The following is a 22447-nucleotide window of genomic DNA, read 5'->3' on the forward strand; positions in this document are numbered from 1 at the left end:
CGACTTGGTAATTGCATGATTCTTTTGTTTTTCCATGTTTGGATTGCATGGTTGATAAGTTTTCATATTGGTCACACTTCTATTCTCTAGCTATTTAAACATCGATCGGCTTGTGAGGTTCTAAGACTATTAGATTGTGAGTTCTGTGCTAATTAGATTAGAGTTGTTCATTTGGAATTTTGGCTTATGATTTTTAAATGCATATTCTGAGTTTGGAATATGCTTTTGAATCTTTTAATACTTTATTATGCTTTAAAAATATAAAAAAATATTTTATTAATTAACGTATCTCAACTATGTCGTGTCTTACTTTTTTGAAAAAATGTCGTGTCGCTCAGGTCCTCGTGTCCATGTCCGTTTCCATGCTTCATAGATTGTAGGTGGGGTATTATTGTTTGGCTTCATTCAATTTTTCACTAAAATAAGCAATGGAGTGGTGTTCTTGACTGAGGACTCTGCCTATGTCTATTCATGAAGCATCAGTATCTATGTCAAAACACTTTAGAGATATCTAGAGATCTCTTTAATGGGGCTTATGTCATTAGGAAGAGGTGGAGTATTTTTGTTTGGCTTTATTCAATTTTTCACTAAAATAAGCAACGGGGTGGTATTCTTGCGTGAGGACTCTACCTATGCCTATTCCTGAAGCGTCATTCTCTATGTCAAACACTTTATGAAATCTTAAAGCCTCGTTACTAGGGCTTCTGTCATTAGGAGGAGGAGGAGGAGAAGAATAATCAATGTCTTTTCCATCTCACTGTTAATTATGTGATGTGATATTACGTGGTTATTTATAATTTCTCATATCGCGAAGAGAGAAATGTGTTGCAACAAAGCCTATATGGGTGGTGTGTGCATATGGTTTGGGTAAAATTGATTAGCATAATCATGTATTTTCATCTGGCCGTTAATTCTATTATGTGATTTAACCAGGGATATTATAATTTCTCATATTGCAAAGAGAGAATTGTGTTGCAACAAAGCCTTTTAAGTGTAATCTACCCCTTATTAAGTTGTTGTAATACTACGCTGTCATGTACCGTGGGGATATAAGGGTAGTATTGCAATTAAATGTAATAGAGGGATTGAATGAATAAGAAAGGAATCTAGGCGAGTTAGTTAGTTGAATGGTACAAAATTTTGTTGATGCTGTGGTAGCTTGTACATTCCCCATAGGTATAATCGATTACAGTACGTGAGGAGAGAATCCCAGCTATATATGGATACTCTCTCTCTCCCTCTCGGATCATTGAGAAATATTACCACTCATTCTATTGAACTCTCTCATTTCTCTCTAATTTCCCTCTCCCAATTTTCTAAGTGCTTAGTCAGATCCTCGGGACCTGACAATTTGGTATCAGAGCATCGTTCTTGGGCGTCGATTGATACTCATAAGAATTATAACCATGGTTGACGGGACAAGAATGAATCAAATGGAGTCTTAGCTACAACAAGTGACGACATCAATAACGGAGGTGCAGAATCGAGTGGGAACGCTCGAACTCTCTATTGGAGCGGGAGTCGATCCCAGAATTGACCAAGCAATGGAACATTGGAGGTTAGGGAGTCGCGAGTTGAGCACTCTGCTTCGGGAGTAGATGATGGAACAAATGCAAATGATCAGGCGAATGTTCACCCATCAACAATCGCTAAGGCTCTCTCCCGAGTTTCCTCCGAGAGAAAGAACAGAGCCCATTTTTCCCGGAGTAGGGGTAGAATCTTAGCCGATGGGAACGTTGAAGTTTGAGTTTGATACAGACATGGTGGGGGAAATGTAAAGGAAAGGAGGCCGGGAGCTTCGGCTAATCGACACCACCCGAACTACCCCACGCCGAAGCTCGAGATTCCATTGTTTGAAAGAGAGAACCCAAGGTGGTGGACGAGAAGATGTGAACGAGTATTCTTCCTATATCAAATTCTGGAACAACAAAAGGTCACCATGGCTCCTGCCTACTTGAATGATATGGGAGATGCTTGGTATCAAGGGTGGCTCGCGGTTGAGGGAAGCCCCTAGGGTGTGTTTGTAGAAGATCTGTGTGTAAGGTTCGGAGATAAAAGCACGAGGGACATAATCGAAGAATTTAACAAACTCAAACAAAAGGGGACGGTCCAGGTCTATCTACAGAAATTCGAGGAGCTGAGGTTGTTGATGATGGTGCATAACCCTCGGTTATCCGAGGAGTACTACGTTTCGAGCTTCATTAGTGGCCTAGGGGATGAGGTGAGACCTATGGTGAAGATGATGTAGCCCCACATGGTGAAGCAGGCTACGGAGAGCACAAGGTTACAGGAGATGATTGTTGATGCAATGACTAAAAAACAGAGGAATCAGCCAAGAGGAGTGATCATAGAAGGCTGGCATGCTGGAAATAGATTGGCACCAAGAGAAGGTGGGTTCCAAAGTAGAGGTATCTTGGCCCTGCCTTCCACCAACCCTGTTCCCCCCGCTGGAGGTAAACTGATGGAGCAGAGGCAAGTAGCTGGTCTATGCTACAAATGTGGGGATAGGTATTTCTTGGGCCACAAGTGTAAGGGACAACGACTACTGTTGGAAGGAGAAGATGAGGACATTGAGGATAGAGAGGAATTATCGAAAAATGAGAGGGAGGATCAAGGGGAGATTTCATTACATGCCTTGAAGGGGGTGAACAATAGTAAGGCTATCAAGGTAGAAGGAAGGGTAAACAATCACCCAATCATGGTTCTCATCGATAGTGGGAGTATCCACAGCTTCTTGGATGAAGCTATGGCAAGAAAGTTAGGGTGCAGAGTTAGTCCTTCCCTTCCCTTATTAGTAACGGTTGCCAATGACAACAAGGTGATGAGTCAGTTGTCCTGTAAGGACTTCTATTGGGAGATGAATGGAGAAAATTTCTCAACTGATATGAGGTTGCTAAAGTTAGGAGGTTGTGATGTTGTGTTGGGAGTGGATTGGATGAAGAGAGTTAGTCCAATTAGTTTCGATTTCAATAAAATGGAGGTGACTTTTGAAAAAGATGGAAGCAAAAAGGTCCTAACAAGCAATTTAGAGGTGGGAGTGTGTAAAATCATTTCGGGTAAGAGGTTGCACAGGATGCTCAAGAGCAAGTTATTGTCATGTCCCTAGGAGGATTAGAAGGATAATATTGGATAGAGATATAATAAAAGGGGTAATATTGTAATAGACTCATATTAGTTTGTTAGGAGATATTTGGTTGTTTGTTAGGAGCACATGGGTGCTGTTAGAAATTAGTTAAGGGGCTACCTATGCCTATAAAAAGGCCATTGTAAGAGAAGATTGATATGCTGAAATTGATTGAATTGAAATTCCATTTTCTTTCCTCTACTATTCTTCTTCTTCTTCTTCTTCTCTCTTTTCTGTTCTCTATTTCTCCCTCTCTTTCCTTTAATATCTCTCCCTCTAACTACTGATTTCTCCCTTCTACAATCTGATTTTCTTCCCCAATTCCTCTTTAATCTATCACAAACCCTAGGTTTGTGACAAATGGTATCAGAGCATGATCATTGGCTGTGAATTTGATTCCAGTTGATTGAAACGCCCAGACGAGTAGAGCCTTACCATCCTCGGCTGTGATTCTGTTGTAACCCTGATTTGAAGGTGAATCCAATTGGGGCTCAGGAGTGTGCTGCTCATTTGGATTGGAAGGTGATTTCGACCAGAGCCAATCGTTCTTCGGTTGTAAATTCAATCGTTCTTGTAAGAGAGTTGGTCGATTTGGTTGGCTGTAATTTTCGTTGTCGATTCATAGTGGAGCCCATCATCGATCAGTACAGAGGAGCGTTCACGATTGGAGCTTGTGGTCGGTGAGGGTTGCGACTGTCCAAAGCGAGCGGAGTCCGTCACAGGTGAAGCAGACGGCCCTGAGAGTTGCGACCAAACCGGAAGTCCAATCCGACCAGACCGATAAGCTTCCTATAGGCGCGGCTGGGTGTTGCGGTTTTAATTGGAATTTCGACTGGAGTTTTGCGGGTGTTGCCGCTTTGATCGGAAGGCATTGTGTGTGCTCGGTTTGGGGTTGCCTTCTGAATCGTGTTGGTGAACCGTGCTTTCCTCCTTGATCGGAAGGAGATTCCGACCATTCTGGAAAGCCAACTCAGAGCATAACCAAGGGAAGTAAGCTGGATGCATCACTGGCCATAAGCTGAAGCGGATTCGAGGCCAAGCGATTGTTGAATCTGCAGCAATTGTGAGCAGCGGCAGCAGAGAGTTAGAGACGGTGGTGTTCGACAGTGCTTTCAGAGACCCTAGAGCAGTTCCAGTTGATCGGAACTTGCAGGCGCATTAAACCTCCTTGATTTCGACGGAGGAATTCTTGACTAATTGGCCTTGAGGCAGTTGATTACCCAACAGATCTGGCGATCCTCAATTGTTGTGATTCCTATTGTGATTTTTTGCTGAGAGTCAGATGCTTTAGGAGACTCTAGGAGGCGATCGCAATTGGGTTGGGAGCCTTGAAGGGTGATTGGGTTGAGAAGAACCGCCATTAATTTCTGTAGGGGCGACTAGGCTAATTTTTTTCGACAGTGCCTTCGGTGAGCAAGGAAGGCTGTTGATTAAGAATCAGCTGCAAGTGGAGAAGCTGAGCAAAGTTTGGAACTGTTGGGAGTAGATTTTTGAAGGCGAATTTGGATGGGTGACTCTGGAATCTGGGCTGTGACTTGCGGCTCTCCTTTGCGGTAATTACGATCCGACTCCATTAAGGTAGATTTTGGCTGTAAATTTTTGGGTCAAAGTGGAAAGGCAAAGAGGAGTGAGTGCCCGACTCTTGAGTTGCAATTGAGGTGAGATTAGGGACTGCTACAACATGCAAAACAGAAGCATGTATATAACTCCCATTCCTTGGCCGTCGAAGTATGTTGTTGCTGAAAAATCGGCCATGGGTAGTAGTGCATATCTGAGACCATTGGAGTCTCAGTTGCAGCAGGAGAATTCTTCCTTTTCAGTAGGAATGAAGCATCAATGGCAGCCAAAGAAGGCTGTATTTTCAATGGGGTGTCCTACTCATGAAACTAGGGGAGGCAGTGCATACATGGAGCAGATGAGCCTTAAATTGCAGCAGAAGAAAGCCTCCTTTTCAGCTGGAATGGAGCCTCAATGGCAGCCAAAGAAGGCTGCATTTTCAGTTGACCAGCAGCATCAAACATGGGGAAAGGAGTTTGAGAATGAGGCTAGCCGAAGGGACAAAGGAACCAGCAATGGGTTTGATGAAGAATGCAAGGAATTGGGTCGAATGTTTCGCGAGAAGTTGCAAGAGTTTGCAATGATACTATCTAAGGAGTATTATTACAGTTTTCCCGCTGAATACTTTGATGTCTATCATGGAAGTTTTAATAAGGAGGAGTTCCTTAAAATGGAGAAGTCGAAGGAGAAGACAAGAAGGTGGGAAACTGATTCATCATTGACTTCCGAGTATGCGCTTGGGTATTTTGAATTAGGCAGCAATATCAAGAAGGATGTTGGCAGCATCAGAGATGATATTGGTGATGGATTACATCCTTCGAAGGGAACTTGTAATGAACAAATTGATAGGGCAGCCAATGCAGAGGGATCATTTGATATTGTTGAAAAAGAAGTCCAAATAGAGGGGAATTGCAGCCAACAAAAGGGAAAAGATGTTGCTGATTGGGAGGAGAAAAATGTCGAGAGTTTGGCTGGAAAGAACAAGTCTCATTCCATTATGTTCATTGTTACTACAGCTGGCCGATTAGAATTTTTGTCACCCTTGTTGAAGGGAGGATTGAAGACCGGAATTGATGTTGCAGCCCAGCAGGTTGTAAGTGGTGCCATGCAAGGAATTAATGGTACAATGTTTGCTTATGGTGTTACTGGCAGTGGGAAGACTCATACCATGCATGGAGAGCAAAAGTCACCTGAGATCCTTCCATTGGCAGTGAAAGATATCTTCAAAATTTCTCCAGCAAAGCTGTGGAAGAAAAGGAAAAAGGGAGCATATTGGAAGCTGTGAAGGTTTGGCATGTCTTGTGGACAAGACATGTTTCAAGGCGGGGAAATTGTCATGTCCCTAGGAGGATTAGAAGGATAATATTGGATAGAGATATAATAAAAGGGGTAATATTGTAATAGGCTCATATTAGTTTGTTAGGAGATATTTGGTTGTTTGCTAGGAGCACATGGGTGCTATTAGAAATTTGTTAAGGGGCTACCTATGCCTATAAAAAGGCCATTGTAAGAGAAGATTGATATGCTGAAATTGATTGAATTGAAATTCCATTTTCTTTCCTCTACTATTCTTCCTCTCTCGTTCTTCTTCTTCTCTCTTTTCTGTTCTCTATTTCTCCCTCTCTTTCCCTTAATATCTCTCGCTCTAACTACTGATTTCTCCCTTCTACAATCTGATTTTCTTCCCCAATTCCTCTTTAACCTATCACAAACCCTAGGTTCGTGACAGTTATCATAGGTGGCTCAATTATTTTCTATCTATACCATGGAAGTTACCCTCAGGGAGCAAGGAGAAGAGCATCATCTGGCAAAGACAGTGGGCAATAACTCTCGTAATCCATGGCAGGTATTGGAATTTGACTCTCTTTAACATATTGTTAATTGAATTTAAGGACCTATTCTCCGAGCCAAGTTCCCTACCACCCAAGAGACCTTATGACCATACTATCAATCTTAAGCCTAATGTAGAGCCTGTTAACCTAAGAGCCTATCGATACCCTCCCAGACAGAAAACAGAGATAGAAAAACTCATCAAAGATATGCTGCAAAAGTCCATTATTTAACCCAGCCATAGCCCCTTTTGCATCACTGGTATTGCTTGTTAAGAAAAAGGATGGGTCATGGAGGTTTTGCGTTGACTACCTTCAACTCAATGCCATGGCCATCAAAAACAAGTTTCCCATTCCAATTGTGGAAGATCTCCTTGATGAGCTTAAAAATGCCTCTGTCTTTACCAAATTAGACCTCTGATCAGGCTACCATCAAATCAGAATGCGGCCTGAAGATATCCCTAAAGCAGCTTTTAAGACTCATAAAGGGCATTACGAGTTTCTCGTAATGCCCTTTGGCTTAACTAACGCCCTCACAACCTTTCATGTGTTAAGGAACAAAATTTTCGAACCATATTTGCGTAAATTCATCCTAGTATTCTTTGATGACATCTTAATTTACAACCCTACCTTTGCACAACATCTAAACCACCTAAAAATTACCTTTGAGGTCCTTAGAATCAATAAGCTGTATGTTAAGGAGTCAAAGTGTACTTTTGCTAGGCAACAGGTTGAATACCTTCGGCATATCATATCCAGTTCAGGGGTGAGCAGTGACCTTAGTAAGGTGGTTGCAATGGTGTCCTGGCCAAGGCCGCACAATGTTAAAGGGTTGAGAGGATTCCCAGGATTAATCGGATACTATTGCCGGTTCATTAAGGGGTATGGCATAATCACTCAACCCCTAACTAACCTATTGAAGAAAGATGAATTTAAGTGGGATTCTGAGGCCGAGGAAGCTTTCTACAAACTTACACAGGCCATGAGCGAAGTACCAACTTTAGGCTTGCCTGATTTTAACAAGCAATTCATCCTAGAAACATATGCGAGCACTAATGGGATTGGAGCAGTCTTGGGTTGAGCATCTATGAAAAAGAGCTTCTGGTAGTACTGATGGCAGTAGAAAAGTGGTGCCATTATCTCGAAGGGGGGAGTTTTGTGATCAAGACGGACCGTGAAAGCCTCAATTTTTTGCCACAACAAAAGCTGCATACACAATTACAACGGAAATGTATGAATGAATTAATGGGTTTGAACTATGTGATTCAATATAAGAAGGGTAAGGAAAACCTAGCAGCGGACACTCTCTCCAAATGTCTCGAAGAAAGAAGTGTAGCTGCAATCTCAACTATTGTCCCAGATTGGTGCCAAGAGGTGGTTGCTAGTTATACCTCAAGTGAGAAGACTCGGGAGCTCCTACAATAGTTGGTAGTTAATCCCTCATCCAAACTGGGCTACACCCTAACCAATGGGATATTTAGATACCAAGGGAAGCTGGTGATTGGAGAAGAGGAAGCACTGAAAAAGAGAATAATAGAGGCACTGCATGCCTATCCCATCGGGGGACACTCAGGTATTGTAAACACATACCATTGGGTCAAACAACTCTTCAGATGGCCAGGACTTAAGAAGGATGTTATGGAATTTGTGATAAGGTGTGACACTTGCAAGTGGTGCAAGCTAGAGAATGTAGCAACACCTGGGCTACTCCAGCCTTTGAATATTCCTGGGGATCCATGGGAGGATATTTCAATGGACTTTATAGAGGGGCTGCCCAAATCAGAAGGTAGAGACTGCATTATGGTAGTCGTGGACCGCTTCACCAAGTATGGGCATTTTATGGGTCTGATTCATCCATACACTGCCCAAGAGGTGGCCAAAATGTTCCTAGACCAAGTGGTTAAACTACATGGAACACCTAAGGCTATAGTCTTAGACAAAGACAAAATCTTTACTAGCCTGCTGTGAAAAGAATTGATGGGATTACTGGGGGTGAAATTGAAGATGTCAAGTGCATACCACCTTGAATCGGATTGGCAAACCGAAAGGGTTAATCAGTGCTTGGAGATGTATCTCAAGTGTACTTGTTTCCTTCAACCAAAGACATGGCACAAATGGCTTCTGATGGCTCAATGGTGGTATAATTCTAGCCACCATTCAGCTATAAAAATGTCCCCTTTTGAAGCCCTTTACGATTACAAACCACCCCCTCTACCAGCCCTGGGAGATAACTCAACAGTGGCATCCCTTGATGCATACCTACAGCAGAGGCAACAGGCTCTGCAGGGGATTAAGGAGGAGCTAGTTAATTCTCAAAATCGGATGAAACAATTTGGAGACAAGAGAAGGAGTGAAAGAGAATTTCAGGTAGGTGACATCGTGTATCTAAAGCTGAAATCGAGACACCTAAGAACCCTATTTCCCCACCCCTGGCTCCAAATTGCATCCAAGGTTCTATGGACCCTTTCCAGTTATTGCAAAGGTAGGAACAATGGCATATCGGTTACAGTTACCAGAGGGTTATAATATACATCATGTTTTCCATGTTTCACTCCTCAAGAAAGTAGTGGGGGCACAACCAGCAAGCTCCATCCTACCAACTCTTCCCCGGGTTGAAGCCCCTATTCGAGAACCTATAGCTATACTTGACAAAAGAGTGATCTATAGGCAGGGTGCCCCAAGGTGTCTCAATTACTCAAGTTCTCATTAAGTGGTCTGATCAACATTTGGACGGTAACACATGGGAGTATCTTCTAGACATCTTGAGCCAGTTCCCCCACGTGGCTAGCCGCCTCCACGTTTCTTGTGGACAAGAAAAGTTTTGAAGGGCTGGGTAATTGTCATGTACCATGGGGATATAAGGGTAGTATTGCAATTAAATGTAATAGAGGGACTGAATGAATAAGAAAGGAATCTAGGCGGAGTTAGTTAGCTGTTGTAAGGAATGGTACATAATTTGTTGCTGCTATGGCAGCTTGTACATTCCCCATAGGTGTAATCGGTTACAGTACGTGAGTAGAGAATCCTAGCTATATATGGATACTCTCTCTCTCCCTCTCAGATCATTGAGAAATATTACCACTCATTCTATTTAACTCTCTCTCATTCTCTTTCTCTGTCATTCTCTGATTTCCGTTTCCCTCTCCCAATTCTCTAAGTCCTTAGTCAGATCCTCGGGACCTGACATAGGCATGCATGGAAGCTAGGAAACACAGGTACACACCATTTGATACACGAGACCCATTGCAATTCTGAAGTAAATAACTTGGATTCATTGATGGAATACTAGTTTATACTTCTGTCATTCTCCAGATTTTTATGGATAGTCCTTTCTTAAAATAATTGCTATTCACATTTGTGTCATTCATACTCTTGGCCATGTCTGCACAAGGTCTTCCTGCCTGCTGCATTTGTATTTTGGTAATGATTATCCCATTTCTTTTAATATCGTTTCAAGAGTCTCACTTGACAAGGAATGTGCAACTGCTTTCTTTATCCTTCCTTATTTACCTCACTGGTTGTTGCTTTGCAGGTATGATAGAGAAGAAGGCAATACTATGTTTGACGCAGATAGTTCATCATTTTTTCTTGGTGATGAAGCATCTTTCCAGAAGAAAGAGACAGAGTTGGGCAAAAGACTGGTAAGAGGCACACTAATTTTCCTCGATAGTGTGCTGATGAACTTCTTGTGTATAACCTTTTTCCATACTTGTTTATAATAGCTCTTTTCTTGCTCCTGTTTCTTCTTGTTTTGTTGAACTATGCTTACCTGAAATAGCAGAATATGAAGAGTTTCCCTACATGCATTTGGTTAAACACGAAATATCCTTGGCTTGGTGCTTGTCCAAATTTTTGTGAACTTTTGACATTTAGCATTGACACATACAAGCAATGACAACATTTTACTTGGAAGTGTGAGCTAAGAAAATTTACAAGCAACCATACATAGTCTCTACTTTCTGCATCTACTGTATCCATATAGGTTTATAAATTGAATTGGAGACCTAACAAAGGATTAACCGATTATATTATTGGTATTCGTTGGGGGAATTTCAGATTTGCATTTTATATAAGAGATGAAGGTGTAAAAATTCTTTATGCCAAGCTTAGAAGTGCATTATATACTCATAGAGTTTTAAGAATGTAAATGTACAAGTAAATGGTCAATGCTGAGTAAATTGGAAATCGGTGTCCTCCCTCACAATATTTCGTTGTCTAGTCATTCTATGATTCATATTTTTGCACCAAATGGTGGTATGTTGAAGCAGAACCACACTGACTATAATGCCATCTCAATGTTCTTTTGTGGCACAGTTGAAATAAATACCGAGTTTCAAAAATTCTTACGACTCAATGAGAAGAGCCTCTAAGAATACTTATAGAAGTGCAATATTCTATGAATACTTGTAGATTGTGCAAGTGTTTTGGTCTTGAAAATGCGCCAATTATGAGAAGGGTCACTCTGGACCATTTTACTTGAAACAAAATTTCTACTATAGGAGCACCGGCTATGTGATTGAAGTTCATTATTATTATGATTCTTTTGATAATTTTATACTAAACATGTCTTTCATGGGACTGTAGTTGAATAAAAGTGCTGCCATGAGTTATTCTCCTTTTCAACTAGTTTTTCTGAAGTACAGGTCCGGAGGGATGGAACAAAGATGACACTTGCTCAGAGCAAAAAGTTATCACAGCTCACAGCAGATAATGCTCAATGGGAGGACAGGCAACTGCTGAGATCTGGAGCAGTTAGAGGTACTGAAGTACAGACAGAATTTGATGATGAGGATGAAAGGAAGGTTATTCTGCTTGTTCATGGTAAGTGAATTTCATTATCCTCTCCAATGAATTGAAGGAAATCCTATCTAATTGATGTGATCTGCTTGGATTTTTGCTGACCTGAGTTATTGTGTTATCTTACTGTGACAGATACAAAGCCTCCTTTCCTGGATGGAAGGATAGTTTTCACCAAGCAAGCAGAGCCAATAATGCCATTGAAGGACCCAACTTCAGATATGGCTATAATTTCCAGGAAAGGATCTTCTCTGGTACGGGAAATTCATGAGAAACAAAGCATGAACAAGTCACGTCAACGTTTTTGGGAGCTTGCTGGCTCAAAACTTGGTGATATCCTTGGCGTTGAGAAGACAGCAGAACAGGTAGAGATGCTTTGAAAATTAGACAAATTCAGATATCTTGCTTAACTGCTTGTCTGATAGTCAAGAGATAGATTTATCCTGTGTGCACATGCATGTATGCGCTAAGCACATTGACTGAATTGTACTGTTTCTTTGAATGATAGATTGATGCAGACACCAGTGTAGTAGGTGAAGAAGGCGAAGTTGATTTCAAAGAAGGTGCAAAGTTTGCAACACACATGAAGAAGGGGGAAGCAGTGAGTGACTTTGCAAGGTCAAATACACTAGCTCAGCAGCGGCAGTATCTGCCTATTTTTTCTATACGAGATGAATTATTGCAGGTCTGACATATATCCTTTTGCAAGTAGTATAATTTTACTTTGACTCAGATTTCTTAAATATATGCTTTTCAATTCATTCATTTAGTCTGGTTGTTTGAGTGGTTAAAAACTATCCACTGTTATATGACTATTGCTGGAAGAATTCTGTTATCAATTCTATTGCTGTATAGTATTACAGCAACAACATATCAAGCCTTTACCCCTCTATGTGGGGTTGACTGCATGATATTACTATTATTACTAGTAGTATTATTATATGATTTATTTTCATAAAATTTTTTAGAGTTACAATTTCTTGTCTTTTAGCAGAGTAACAAAATTTTGACCCATTGCACTATTGTATTAGGCATCTTAGTACTACCCCGTGTCATTTTCCTGTTCTTACTTGGTATGTAAGTGGAGGGAAAGCGTTGGCAACAACGGTAAAGTTTCCCCTTCGTGACTAGAAGTTCATGAATTCAAGTTGTGGAAATAGCCTTTTTGTGGAGTAAGGGCAAGGCTCTGTACCAAAATGATCCTCCCCAACCCTCACAAAGCAGGGAGCTGCATGCACTAGGGATGTCCTTTACTTGACATGAAACTGAGAAGTGACTAGTGCACTGTCTAAACGGCTCTTGTTTGTTTTTATGGTAACACATGATAGCTTACGGTTCAGTTATCAAGAAAAGAAAAAATGGAAGTTGAAAGGTTGAAACCTTGTCCTTATTGTGTTGTTCTTATTTGGTTTACATTCCTGATGGAATGTAGGTAATTCGGGAAAATCAGGTGGTGGTGGTGGTTGGAGAAACTGGTTCTGGAAAAACAACTCAGCTGACTCAGGTTTGTCTAAAAAGATCATACAATGATAACTGTAGTTTGAACATGCATCTGAAATTATCTTTCTTTGTAGTCTAATCTCTGGGAATTGTTGGCAGTATCTGCATGAAGACGGGTACACAATAAATGGCATTGTGGGTTGTACCCAACCTAGACGTGTAGCAGCCATGAGTGTTGCCAAGAGAGTGAGTGAGGAAATGGAAACTGAACTGGGTGATCGAGTCGGATATGCCATTCGCTTTGAGGATGTGACTGGACCTCATACCGTAATCAAGGTGACTGATTATTTCTGCCTGCGAAGGCTCTCATTCTTAATTCTATCCCAAGACTGATGTTATTATCCCAATTTCTGATGAAGAAGAAAAAAAAGGTTCTGAGAGAGAAACATATAAATCTGAGATTTCTCTTGGACTGGCATATGGAATTTAAACTTCAATTTTTCATCTCTTTTTTTCTTAGTATGGAAAACTGTCCTGTGTATTTCTGTATGCAGTTCTTAAGGGTTAAATTATATTTTATAGCACTATTTGCTGATTATACTTCACATTTTCCTTTTTACAGTACATGACTGATGGTGTGTTGCTACGCGAAACCCTAAAAGATGCTGATCTTGACAAGTATCGGTATGAGCTTCATAATTTAGTTCTTTAATGGGAACTTTCTAGGTTATGTATATTCTGAGTGTCGAGCTCTTTTCAGTTACTGATTATCAATGTTATAATATTGCAGTGTTGTTGTAATGGATGAGGCACATGAGAGATCACTTAACACAGATGTGCTTTTTGGGATTCTTAAAAAGGTTGTTGCTAGGCGTCGTGACTTCAAGCTTATTGTGACATCTGCAACTCTAAATGCACAGAAATTTTCAGATTTTTTTGGAAGGTAAACTATATTTTAGTCCCAAGTGTGCCTCATCATTGCTTGTATTAGGAGACTACAAATAAAACTAATTCCTAACTTTGTTTCAGTGTACCAATTTTCCACATCCCCGGAAGAACATTCCCAGTAACTACTTTGTATAGTAAAACCCCATGTGAAGACTATGTTGAAGCTGCGGTGAAGCAGGCCATGACTATCCATATCACAAGTCCTGCTGGTGACATACTTATCTTCATGACTGGCCAAGATGAGATTGAGGCAACATGTTACGCACTTTCAGAGCGAATGGAACAGCTTGTATCATCCGCCAAAAAGGCTGTTCCAAGACTCCTGATTCTACCTATATACTCCCAGCTGCCAGCTGACTTGCAAGCAAAAATATTCGAGAAAGCTGAAGAAGGGGCACGGAAATGCATTGTTGCTACAAACATTGCTGAGACATCTTTGACTGTAGATGGAATCTTCTACGTCATTGACACAGGCTATGGCAAAATGAAGGTGTACAATCCACGTATGGGTATGGATGCTTTACAAGTTTTCCCCGTTAGTCGTGCTGCTGCTGATCAGCGTGCCGGACGTGCTGGTAGAACCGGGCCTGGAACTTGTTACCGTCTTTATACTGAAAGTGCATACCAAAATGAAATGCTTCCAAGTCCAGTGCCTGAAATTCAGAGGACTAATCTTGGGAATGTCGTCCTTTTGCTGAAGTCTCTCAAAATTGAGAACTTGTTGGATTTTGATTTTATGGACCCGCCTCCACAGGATAACATCCTTAATTCCATGTACCAGTTATGGGTCTTGGGTGCCCTCGACAATGTTGGAAACCTGACAAATCTTGGTTGGAAAATGGTGGAGTTCCCGTTAGACCCACCCCTGGCTAAGATGCTTTTGATAGGAGAAGAGCTGGAATGCATAAATGAAGTTCTGACAATTGTTTCAATGCTTTCAGTACCGTCAGTGTTCTTTAGGCCTAAAGATAGGGCAGAGGAGAGTGATGCTGCCAGGGAAAAATTTTTTGTGCCAGAATCGGACCATTTGACACTGCTTAATGTGTACCAGCAATGGAAAGCTAATCAGTATCGGGGGGATTGGTGTAATGACCATTTTCTCCATGTTAAGGGGCTCCGAAAGGCTAGGGAGGTGAGATCCCAATTGCTAGATATTCTTAAAACCCTCAAAATCCCACTAACTTCATGTGGCCCCGATTGGGACATTGTGAGAAAAGCCATCTGCTCTGCATACTTCCACAATGCTGCAAGGCTTAAAGGTGTCGGAGAGTATGTTAATTGCAGGAATGGGATGCCATGTCACTTGCACCCCAGCAGCGCTCTTTATGGTTTGGGTTACACTCCAGATTATGTGGTTTATCATGAGCTGATACTGACAACGAAGGAATACATGCAGTGCGCAACAGCTGTTGAGCCCCACTGGTTGGCTGAGCTTGGGCCCATGTTTTTTTCGGTTAAGGAGTCGGACACCTCAATGTTGAAGCATAAGAAAAAACAGCAGGAAGAGAAAACAGCAATGGAGGAGGAGATGGAGAATTTGAGGAAGGCCCAAGCAGAGGCAGATATAGAGAGAAAGAGGAGGGAGAAGGATACCAAGCAACAACAAAAAGTCTCAATGCCAGGGTTGCGGCAAGGCTCTTCAACTTACCTGAGACCTAAGAGGCTTGGCTTGTAAATGTTGTATCATTTAGTTGAAATACTTTTATTGGCAAGAGCTACCATTGTGCCAATCCTTCCAATTTTAAATGAATTGGCCATCGAAAAAGTGTACAGTGTATAAGAGTAAATTTGGAAGACAGGAACATAGTAAAAAGTAGTGTACAGTGTACGCCATCAACGAATGAGGCAATGCTGTACTATATATGACCTTCGACGTTCTAGACGCGTGCAGTTTTGTGGATGATTGGCCAACTGTTTTTCACTATATGGATAGACTTAAGATATTGAAATTTTAATATTCTTAGAAGATCAAATTCGCAATTGACGAGGACTGGGAGCCAGGAACAAGAATGTTTAGATTTGTCTTCATTCATGTATGTTGTGTACAGTGTATAAGAGTAAATTTAGAAGAGGGGGGAACCTAGTAAAAAATAGTGTACAGTGTACGCCATCAAAGAATGAGGCAATGCTGTACTATATGATCTTTGACGTTCTAGACGCGTGCAGTTTTGTGGATGATTGGCCAACTGTTTTTCACTATATGGACAGGCTTAAGATATTGAAATTTTAATATTCTTAGAAGATCAAATTCGCAATTGACGAGGACTGGAAGCCAGGAACAAGAATGTTTAGATTGTCTTCATTCAGGAATGACGTGAACTCAAGGGCTGAGCCAAGTGAGGCCCAGTAGGGGCAGTTGCCCACACTGGGCCAGATAAAAAAGTATTCTGGTTTTATTTTTGACGAAGGCCCAAGGCCCACCCCATTAGGGCTCCCACTCCCAGCTTCCTTTCTCCTCCTCTTCTTCTTCTGCTTCCTGCTTCCCGTTACAGTCTCTCTCTCTCTCTCTTCCAAGCGCAAATCCATCCGTTCGATCTGAGATCCGGCCGCATTTTCACCGTGAAAGCAACCCCGATCTATAAGAAGGTAAGGCTTTTAGTTTCATCACTCCTATTTTCAGCATAGATTCGTGATATATATATATATGTATATACGTGCGATTGGATTTGGCTGAAAGTTTAAGCTTAGATCTATGGAGATTCGGCCATTGGATCTTGCTGGTTTTTGGGTATGTTGGTCGATGGGGGTAAGGGTGTCGGGTGTTTGCCACTGATCGCCAGAAAACCACCGGCCGCAGTGGCCGGTGCCGACTGGCTGTTTTTTCGTTTTGATCGAAAATTAAAAACCAGATCTACGGAAATCCAGCCGTTAGATCTGGCCCATTTTTGGATGTATTAACCCCCTTGGCTTGGCGTTTCAAACGGTAGGATTTGATGGTGGAAATCGCCGGCCGGTACTGGTCGCCGGCGGCCGCGGATGTGGCTGGTATTTGCTGCTGTTTTTCTTGGATATAAAATACTAATAATTGATTGTTTATGGAATTCTTGTTTAATTTGTAGGAGATATGGAGAGATATTTTAAAAGAAAATCTCTAATTTTAGTTGAAGAAAATTGTGGGGTAAAGAAAACAAGTGTTGAGGTAATTGATATTGAAGAGAATGATGATGCAAAGAAAGCAAGTATGACGAAAATTGTGAAGCAAAGAAAGCAAGTATGGAGGAAATTCATATTGAAGAAAATGAACAAGTTAAAACAAGAAAGTATTGAGCAAATTGATCTTGCACAACTTCCTACGGATCCTGGGCTAAGAATTCCAATAATGGATTACAATGTTAATCTTCGAGATCAAATTAGAAGAGCTTACTTGCAAAGAGGTCTGTGTCAGCCTCGAAATCATACATTTCCACGTAAAAAATCAAGACGATTCATTCCAGTTTGGTTCAATGAATTTGGTGATTGGTTGGAATATAGTATAAGTAAAGATGCTGTATTTTGCCTATATTGTTATCTTTTTAAAACAAATAATGGGGAACAAGGAGGTGGTGATTCTTTTATGAAAGAAGGGTTCAGTAATTTTAAAAAGAAAGATAGACTTCAAGTTCATGTTGGAGATGTTAATAGTGCACACAATCAAACTGAAAGTAAATGTGAAGCCTTAATGAATCAAGAGCAAAATATTGAGACAGTTTTTTTCAGGCAGTCAGAACAAACACAGTGTGATTATCGAATTCGTCTGAATGCATCAATTGATTGTGTTCGATTTCTTCTATGGCAAGGACTAGCATTTCGTGGTCATGACGAGTCTATAGATTCAAATAATCAAGGTAATTTTCTTGAACAATTGCAATTTCTAGCCAATCATAATAAGGAGATTGAGGCTGTTACTTTGAAAAATGCTCCTAAAAATCTCAAGTTAACATCACCTGATGTTCAGAAGGATATTATAAGAGCTGCTGCTATTGAAATGATCGATCTCATCATAAAAGATGTTGGTGATGCATTCTTTTCAATTCTAATTGATGAATTTCGAGATATCTCAGTAAAGGAACACATGTCTACTATTTTGCGTTATGTGAATAAAACAGGACATGTAGTTGAACGGTTTATTGGGATTGAACATGTTTTCAGTACTACTACCCTATCACTTAAGGTTACTATAGATAAATTATTTTCCAGATATGGGTTGAGTATATCTAGATTGCGGGGGCAAGGTTATGATGGGGCTAGCAACATGCAAGATCAGTTTAATGGTCTCAAAACACTTATTTTGAAAGAGAACCCGTGTGCTTTCTATGTTCATTGTTTTGCTCATCAACTTCAATTGACACTTGTAGCTGTAGCAAAGAAGCATGTGCAAGTTACTTCGCTCTTTAATTTGGTTTCTAGAGTGGTGAATATTGTTGGAACCTCATTGAAACATTGTGATCTTTTGCGAGAGAAACAAGAAGCCATAATTTTTGAAGCACTTCATAATTGTGAGATTTCAAGTGGTCGGAGTCTTAATCAACAAAGTACTATTATGCATTTTGGTGATACTCATTGGGGATAGCATTATGGTACTTTGATTAGTTTGATTTTCATGTTCTCACCTATAGTTGATGTTCTTGAAATGATTGTTGATGATGGATCTATTGAACAAAAATGTGAGGCAGATGATTTATTGGACTCAATACAGTCATTTGAATTTACATTTACGCTACATCTCATGAGAACCATCTTAGCGATTTCAAATGAATTGTCCCAAGCATTACAAATGAAAGATCAAGATATTGGAAATGCCATTACGTTAGTGAAAATATGCAAACAAAGACTCCAAGTGATGAGGGATAATGAGTGGGATTTGTTTTTGAAAGAAGTTGTTTCTTTTTGTGAAAAGCAAAATATTAATGTTCCCAACATGGATGGTGTTTTTATACGCCGAGGTCGCTCACGGCGTAACACTAAAGAAATGACAAATTTACATCACTTTCGTGTGGACTTGTTCTATGCTATCATTGATATGCAATTTCAAGAATTGAATGACCGTTTTTCTGATGTTAGTACTGAGCTACTTCTTTGTATAGCATGCTTATGCCCTAATGATTCATTCTCTGCTTTTGAAGTTTGAAGAATTACAAGGACTTAGTGAACTTGCACAGAAGTTGGTTGAGACGAAAAAAAATATAGTGTACTCATTAGTTTACAAGCTTGTGACTTTGGCATTAACTCTTCCGATTGCTACTGCTACAGTTGAAAGAGTATCTTCTGCAATGAACATTGTGAAGAATCGATTGCGTAATAGAATTGGAGACTAATGGATGAATGATAGCTTAGTTTTGTTTACTGAAAATGATGTATTTATTAAAATTGATAATGAGGTCATTATGCGGTGTTATCAAAGTATGAAAAGCCATAAAGAACAATTGTAAAAGTTTTTGTATTTTAATATTATCGTTATTGTCTTATTTTTGAAATTATATTTTTTGTATTTAAGTTCGCCCTCACTTGGGTCTAAACTAATCATTCCTAGTTCTCTCCTTGATATTGATTCTTCTCAAATTTAGAGTTGGAGATTATGCGACCTTGCTTCTAGAACTTCTAAATTTGGAAAACCTTCTTTTGAATGTTCATGAGCTAATGGCATCTGGGCCATTTGGTTTCCGATACCACAATGTTTATTTGTTCGTGATCAATTGGTCTCTCTATACTGCCTAAATAATTATTCTGCTCCATTTTCATTTTGTTTGGTACACCTAGTGCTCTTACTTTCCTACTTGTAATAAATGCATATTGTAACTGTAAGGCATCTTTGCCAGTCTCTCTCAACTACATACTGTTCTTTTTTATTAGAACATCTTGAACTGTATTTCTTCTTGCCAGCCTTTGAGGTTAGTTGAACAAAACTGTTATATAGGAGGGTTGGATTGGATATTGGCACCTTCAACAATTAGTGCAGTCCTTGTTATATATACATGTACCTGATAAAATGCTTCAAAAGGAAAGATAGGAACTGAGAAGTTGATGAGAAGCCAGAGCAGAGAGAGACAGACATTAGGCTGAAATCTGGGCAGGTTGAGATTTGAAGCCAACAGGAAGACAAGCGATGATATAAAACGAAACCTTGTGCTTGAATCTCCTCAAGACCAGAACCTGTCCTTCACCCCAGTGGAAAACCGATACAATTAGCTTCTTTATAGGCTTCTTCTCATGAACAGCTTCTTTGCTGACTCTCTCTGTCCTTCCCTCGATTCCTTCTTCATCTTCTCCTCCCCAGTGGAGGGGATAGCTTCTTAAGAACACCCTTCTATTATTGTTGTAGTCTTCTCGGTTAAAGCTTCTTGCCCTCGTATCATTTTCCTTCCTACTTTCAGGCTCCATATTCGTGCATCACAAGTTGTGAACAATGGCTCTTATACTTATCACTGAGAAGAAGCCCTTTATACTATGAAAATGGCATTGATTATGAAGAATAACTAATCACTATATTATTGAATTAAGATCAAGGGGGGTCATATATTATATTTTTATGGTGATGGTGTATATTTTTTGTTTATTGTTTTCATTTTCAACTCACGAGACCTAAACAGATTGTTTAACTTAGCGATCAGATGTCATTCCGAACTAACATGAAGACTAGGCAACTGTTACTGACGAGAACATTGGATTTTTCTTCGCCTCTCTTTCTTTATTCAATTATTCAATTATGAAACAAGTCGTTGGTTTGTTGTATCTGTCTTGTGTTCTTCTCTATGGCTGAAACCTCTCATTGTCAGCTGTTGCATGTTCTCTGGTATAAGAAGAGAACACAGCTATTACTTGGTGGCTAAGTGGCTATAGCCCATAAGTTGTCTCTTCTTCGAATTATATACAGATATCCAATGTGTGTGGTTTGTGAGTTGTCTATCTCGTGTACCGTTGAAGGGTAATGACATCCAAAAAGGAAAATAATTCTAAAGAAGAGAAAAGGACGGAGGAGTAAAGGACGGCAGTTTGCCGTGGAGGGACGGACAGCACAAACATCCAAACAAAGACATCTACTTCAATTTGCCCGTCGTTCCTGCAACTGCGCTGCCGATGGCTTGGCTTAACTGGCGATGAAAACTAGCCCCCAATCACATGGATTACGACAATTATGTATGTCAGCGTCGTCTTTGCCATTTCCCGCATTTACGGCATATCTACAAGGAAACGAAAATACTATACTCACCCCACTCCCACCTAATTAAATTGATAAAATTTATAATAATCATTTTATTTCAAATTAAAAAGAGTTGGTAATCGTCCTATTTAAAATGAGCCATATTTCTTAATAGTGACTAAATTTATTATTAGTTTTATATAAAATTATTATGAACCATTGATAATTTTTTTAAGTAAAATCACTATAAATTTTATTTGTGTGGCTTCAATTTATAAGAATTATTTATTAATTTATAAGAATTATTCGTGAGTATAGCATTTTATTATGAAAAATAATCACAATTTTCTAAAACACCATTCCGATATGTATAAATATATATAATAATTTTTTGAATAGATAATTTTTTAAGATAGTTTTATTTCAAAAATATAAAAATACTTTGTTATGGATACAAGTTAATAATTGGTTGGGAAAATCTTATAAAAGTCTTTATGCACGTAACAAACAGGGACTTAAGACTTCTATTTTGCTTGTCACTAAGTCAAAACTTCATTAATATCCAAAACAGCATTGGGTAAAACCAATTTTGCAAGCCAACACAAGAACAAGAAATTGGGACGTGAATTGGACATATTTTGACCTTTCCAATTGTATGGCATAAAAATTGGGCATGGTGATTTGAGCAGGGTAATAAATAAGCTCTCATGATTGGTTTGTTCTTTGGTTTGGTAAGAATTCTTTTGTGTTTGGTTTGTGTTATAAATGATTCAAGTTTGAGCTCTAATTTAAAGCACGACTCATAAATAAGTTGAATTTGAATAAGGCAAAATTTGGCTCGATGGCTCGCAAATAAAGCTTGCAAACAAGTTTATGAATAGATTAGTAAATAAAATATTTTATTTTTATTTTTTTAATTAGATATGTTTTAGAAATAGATTTAGAGATGAAAATTGTTTGTCTTAAAAGTAAGAAATTGTCTCAAAAATGGAAGTAGAGATGGAAAAATTTTTGTCACTACACTTGGTTCAAGTTTAATTCTAAATTTCTACATTTCTTTTTCATTTATTGATTTGTGAATCTATGCTTCTAATCGTAAGTCAAATCTTAGTCGCTTGCACCATTCGTTTTCTTTGCTATCAATACTATTGTTGTCGTCTACACCATCCCTCTTCCTTGTCGTTAATGCCATCCTTCTCTTTCTATCTTGGCCATCTATTTCCTGTGTTGTCAACGTCTCCTTTTCACCATTGTCATAGCTCTCATTGCAACCTCCACCATCCGTCTTTCTCGCCGCTATATTTTTTTGTAAGTGCAATAATTTCTCTATTGATCCTTTATTTTAGAGCTTTATCAAAAATCAAAAACTCAAAAAATTCCTCTCGAGTGTTGAATTCTCATGTAAAGTTTAATAATGATATTTGCTCATGAAATTTACACATTCAAAAAATCAGTGACATCTTTTTGTAGAATTATTAATTAATTTTTAAAAATTATAAACACACCTTTTGGGCCTACCATAATGGGCCAGCCATGTGGGCCTTGCACTGCCATACCCCGCCCAAATCTTCTTCGTCTATTCCAGATCATGGTCGTGTGATTTTCTATATGTGCCTGTTTTTAGTCCACTCAATA

At 39.6% G+C, this 22447-nt stretch overlaps 2 protein-coding genes across 6 annotated transcripts in view; both read left to right on the forward strand.

Annotated features, from left to right (window-relative positions):
• LOC127798164 (pre-mRNA-splicing factor ATP-dependent RNA helicase DEAH7) overlaps window positions 1-16731 on the forward strand; it is a 43332-nt gene extending 26601 nt beyond the window's left edge. For 4 of the 5 annotated variants that reach the window (XM_052331523.1, XM_052331522.1, XM_052331525.1 and 1 more), the window contains 9 exons: window positions 10043-10151; window positions 11154-11331; window positions 11443-11672; window positions 11816-11992; window positions 12740-12811; window positions 12907-13083; window positions 13370-13431; window positions 13538-13690; window positions 13777-15460. In XM_052331523.1, the coding sequence (XP_052187483.1) occupies window positions 10043-10151; window positions 11154-11331; window positions 11443-11672; window positions 11816-11992; window positions 12740-12811; window positions 12907-13083; window positions 13370-13431; window positions 13538-13690; window positions 13777-15370 (2752 nt within the window). In that variant the 3' untranslated portion in view covers window positions 15371-15460. Of the gene's footprint in view, window positions 1-10042; window positions 10152-11153; window positions 11332-11442; window positions 11673-11815; window positions 11993-12739; window positions 12812-12906; window positions 13084-13369; window positions 13432-13537; window positions 13691-13776 lie in introns of all 5 variants that reach the window. The other variant, XM_052331524.1, reaches the window with a different exon arrangement.
• A 283-nt stretch (window positions 16732-17014) lies between these two features.
• On the forward strand, window positions 17015-18989 carry LOC127796805 (uncharacterized). The gene is made up of 3 exons (XM_052329206.1): window positions 17015-18206; window positions 18291-18730; window positions 18798-18989. The coding sequence occupies exons 1-3, from the start codon at window positions 17015-17017 to the stop codon at window positions 18987-18989; spliced, it is 1824 nt and encodes a 607-aa protein (XP_052185166.1).
• The last annotated feature ends 3458 nt before the right edge of the window (window positions 18990-22447 follow it).

Source organism: Diospyros lotus, chromosome 3 (assembly GCF_014633365.1).
Source record: "Diospyros lotus cultivar Yz01 chromosome 3, ASM1463336v1, whole genome shotgun sequence".
NCBI classification, from domain to species: Eukaryota; Viridiplantae; Streptophyta; class Magnoliopsida; order Ericales; family Ebenaceae; genus Diospyros; species Diospyros lotus.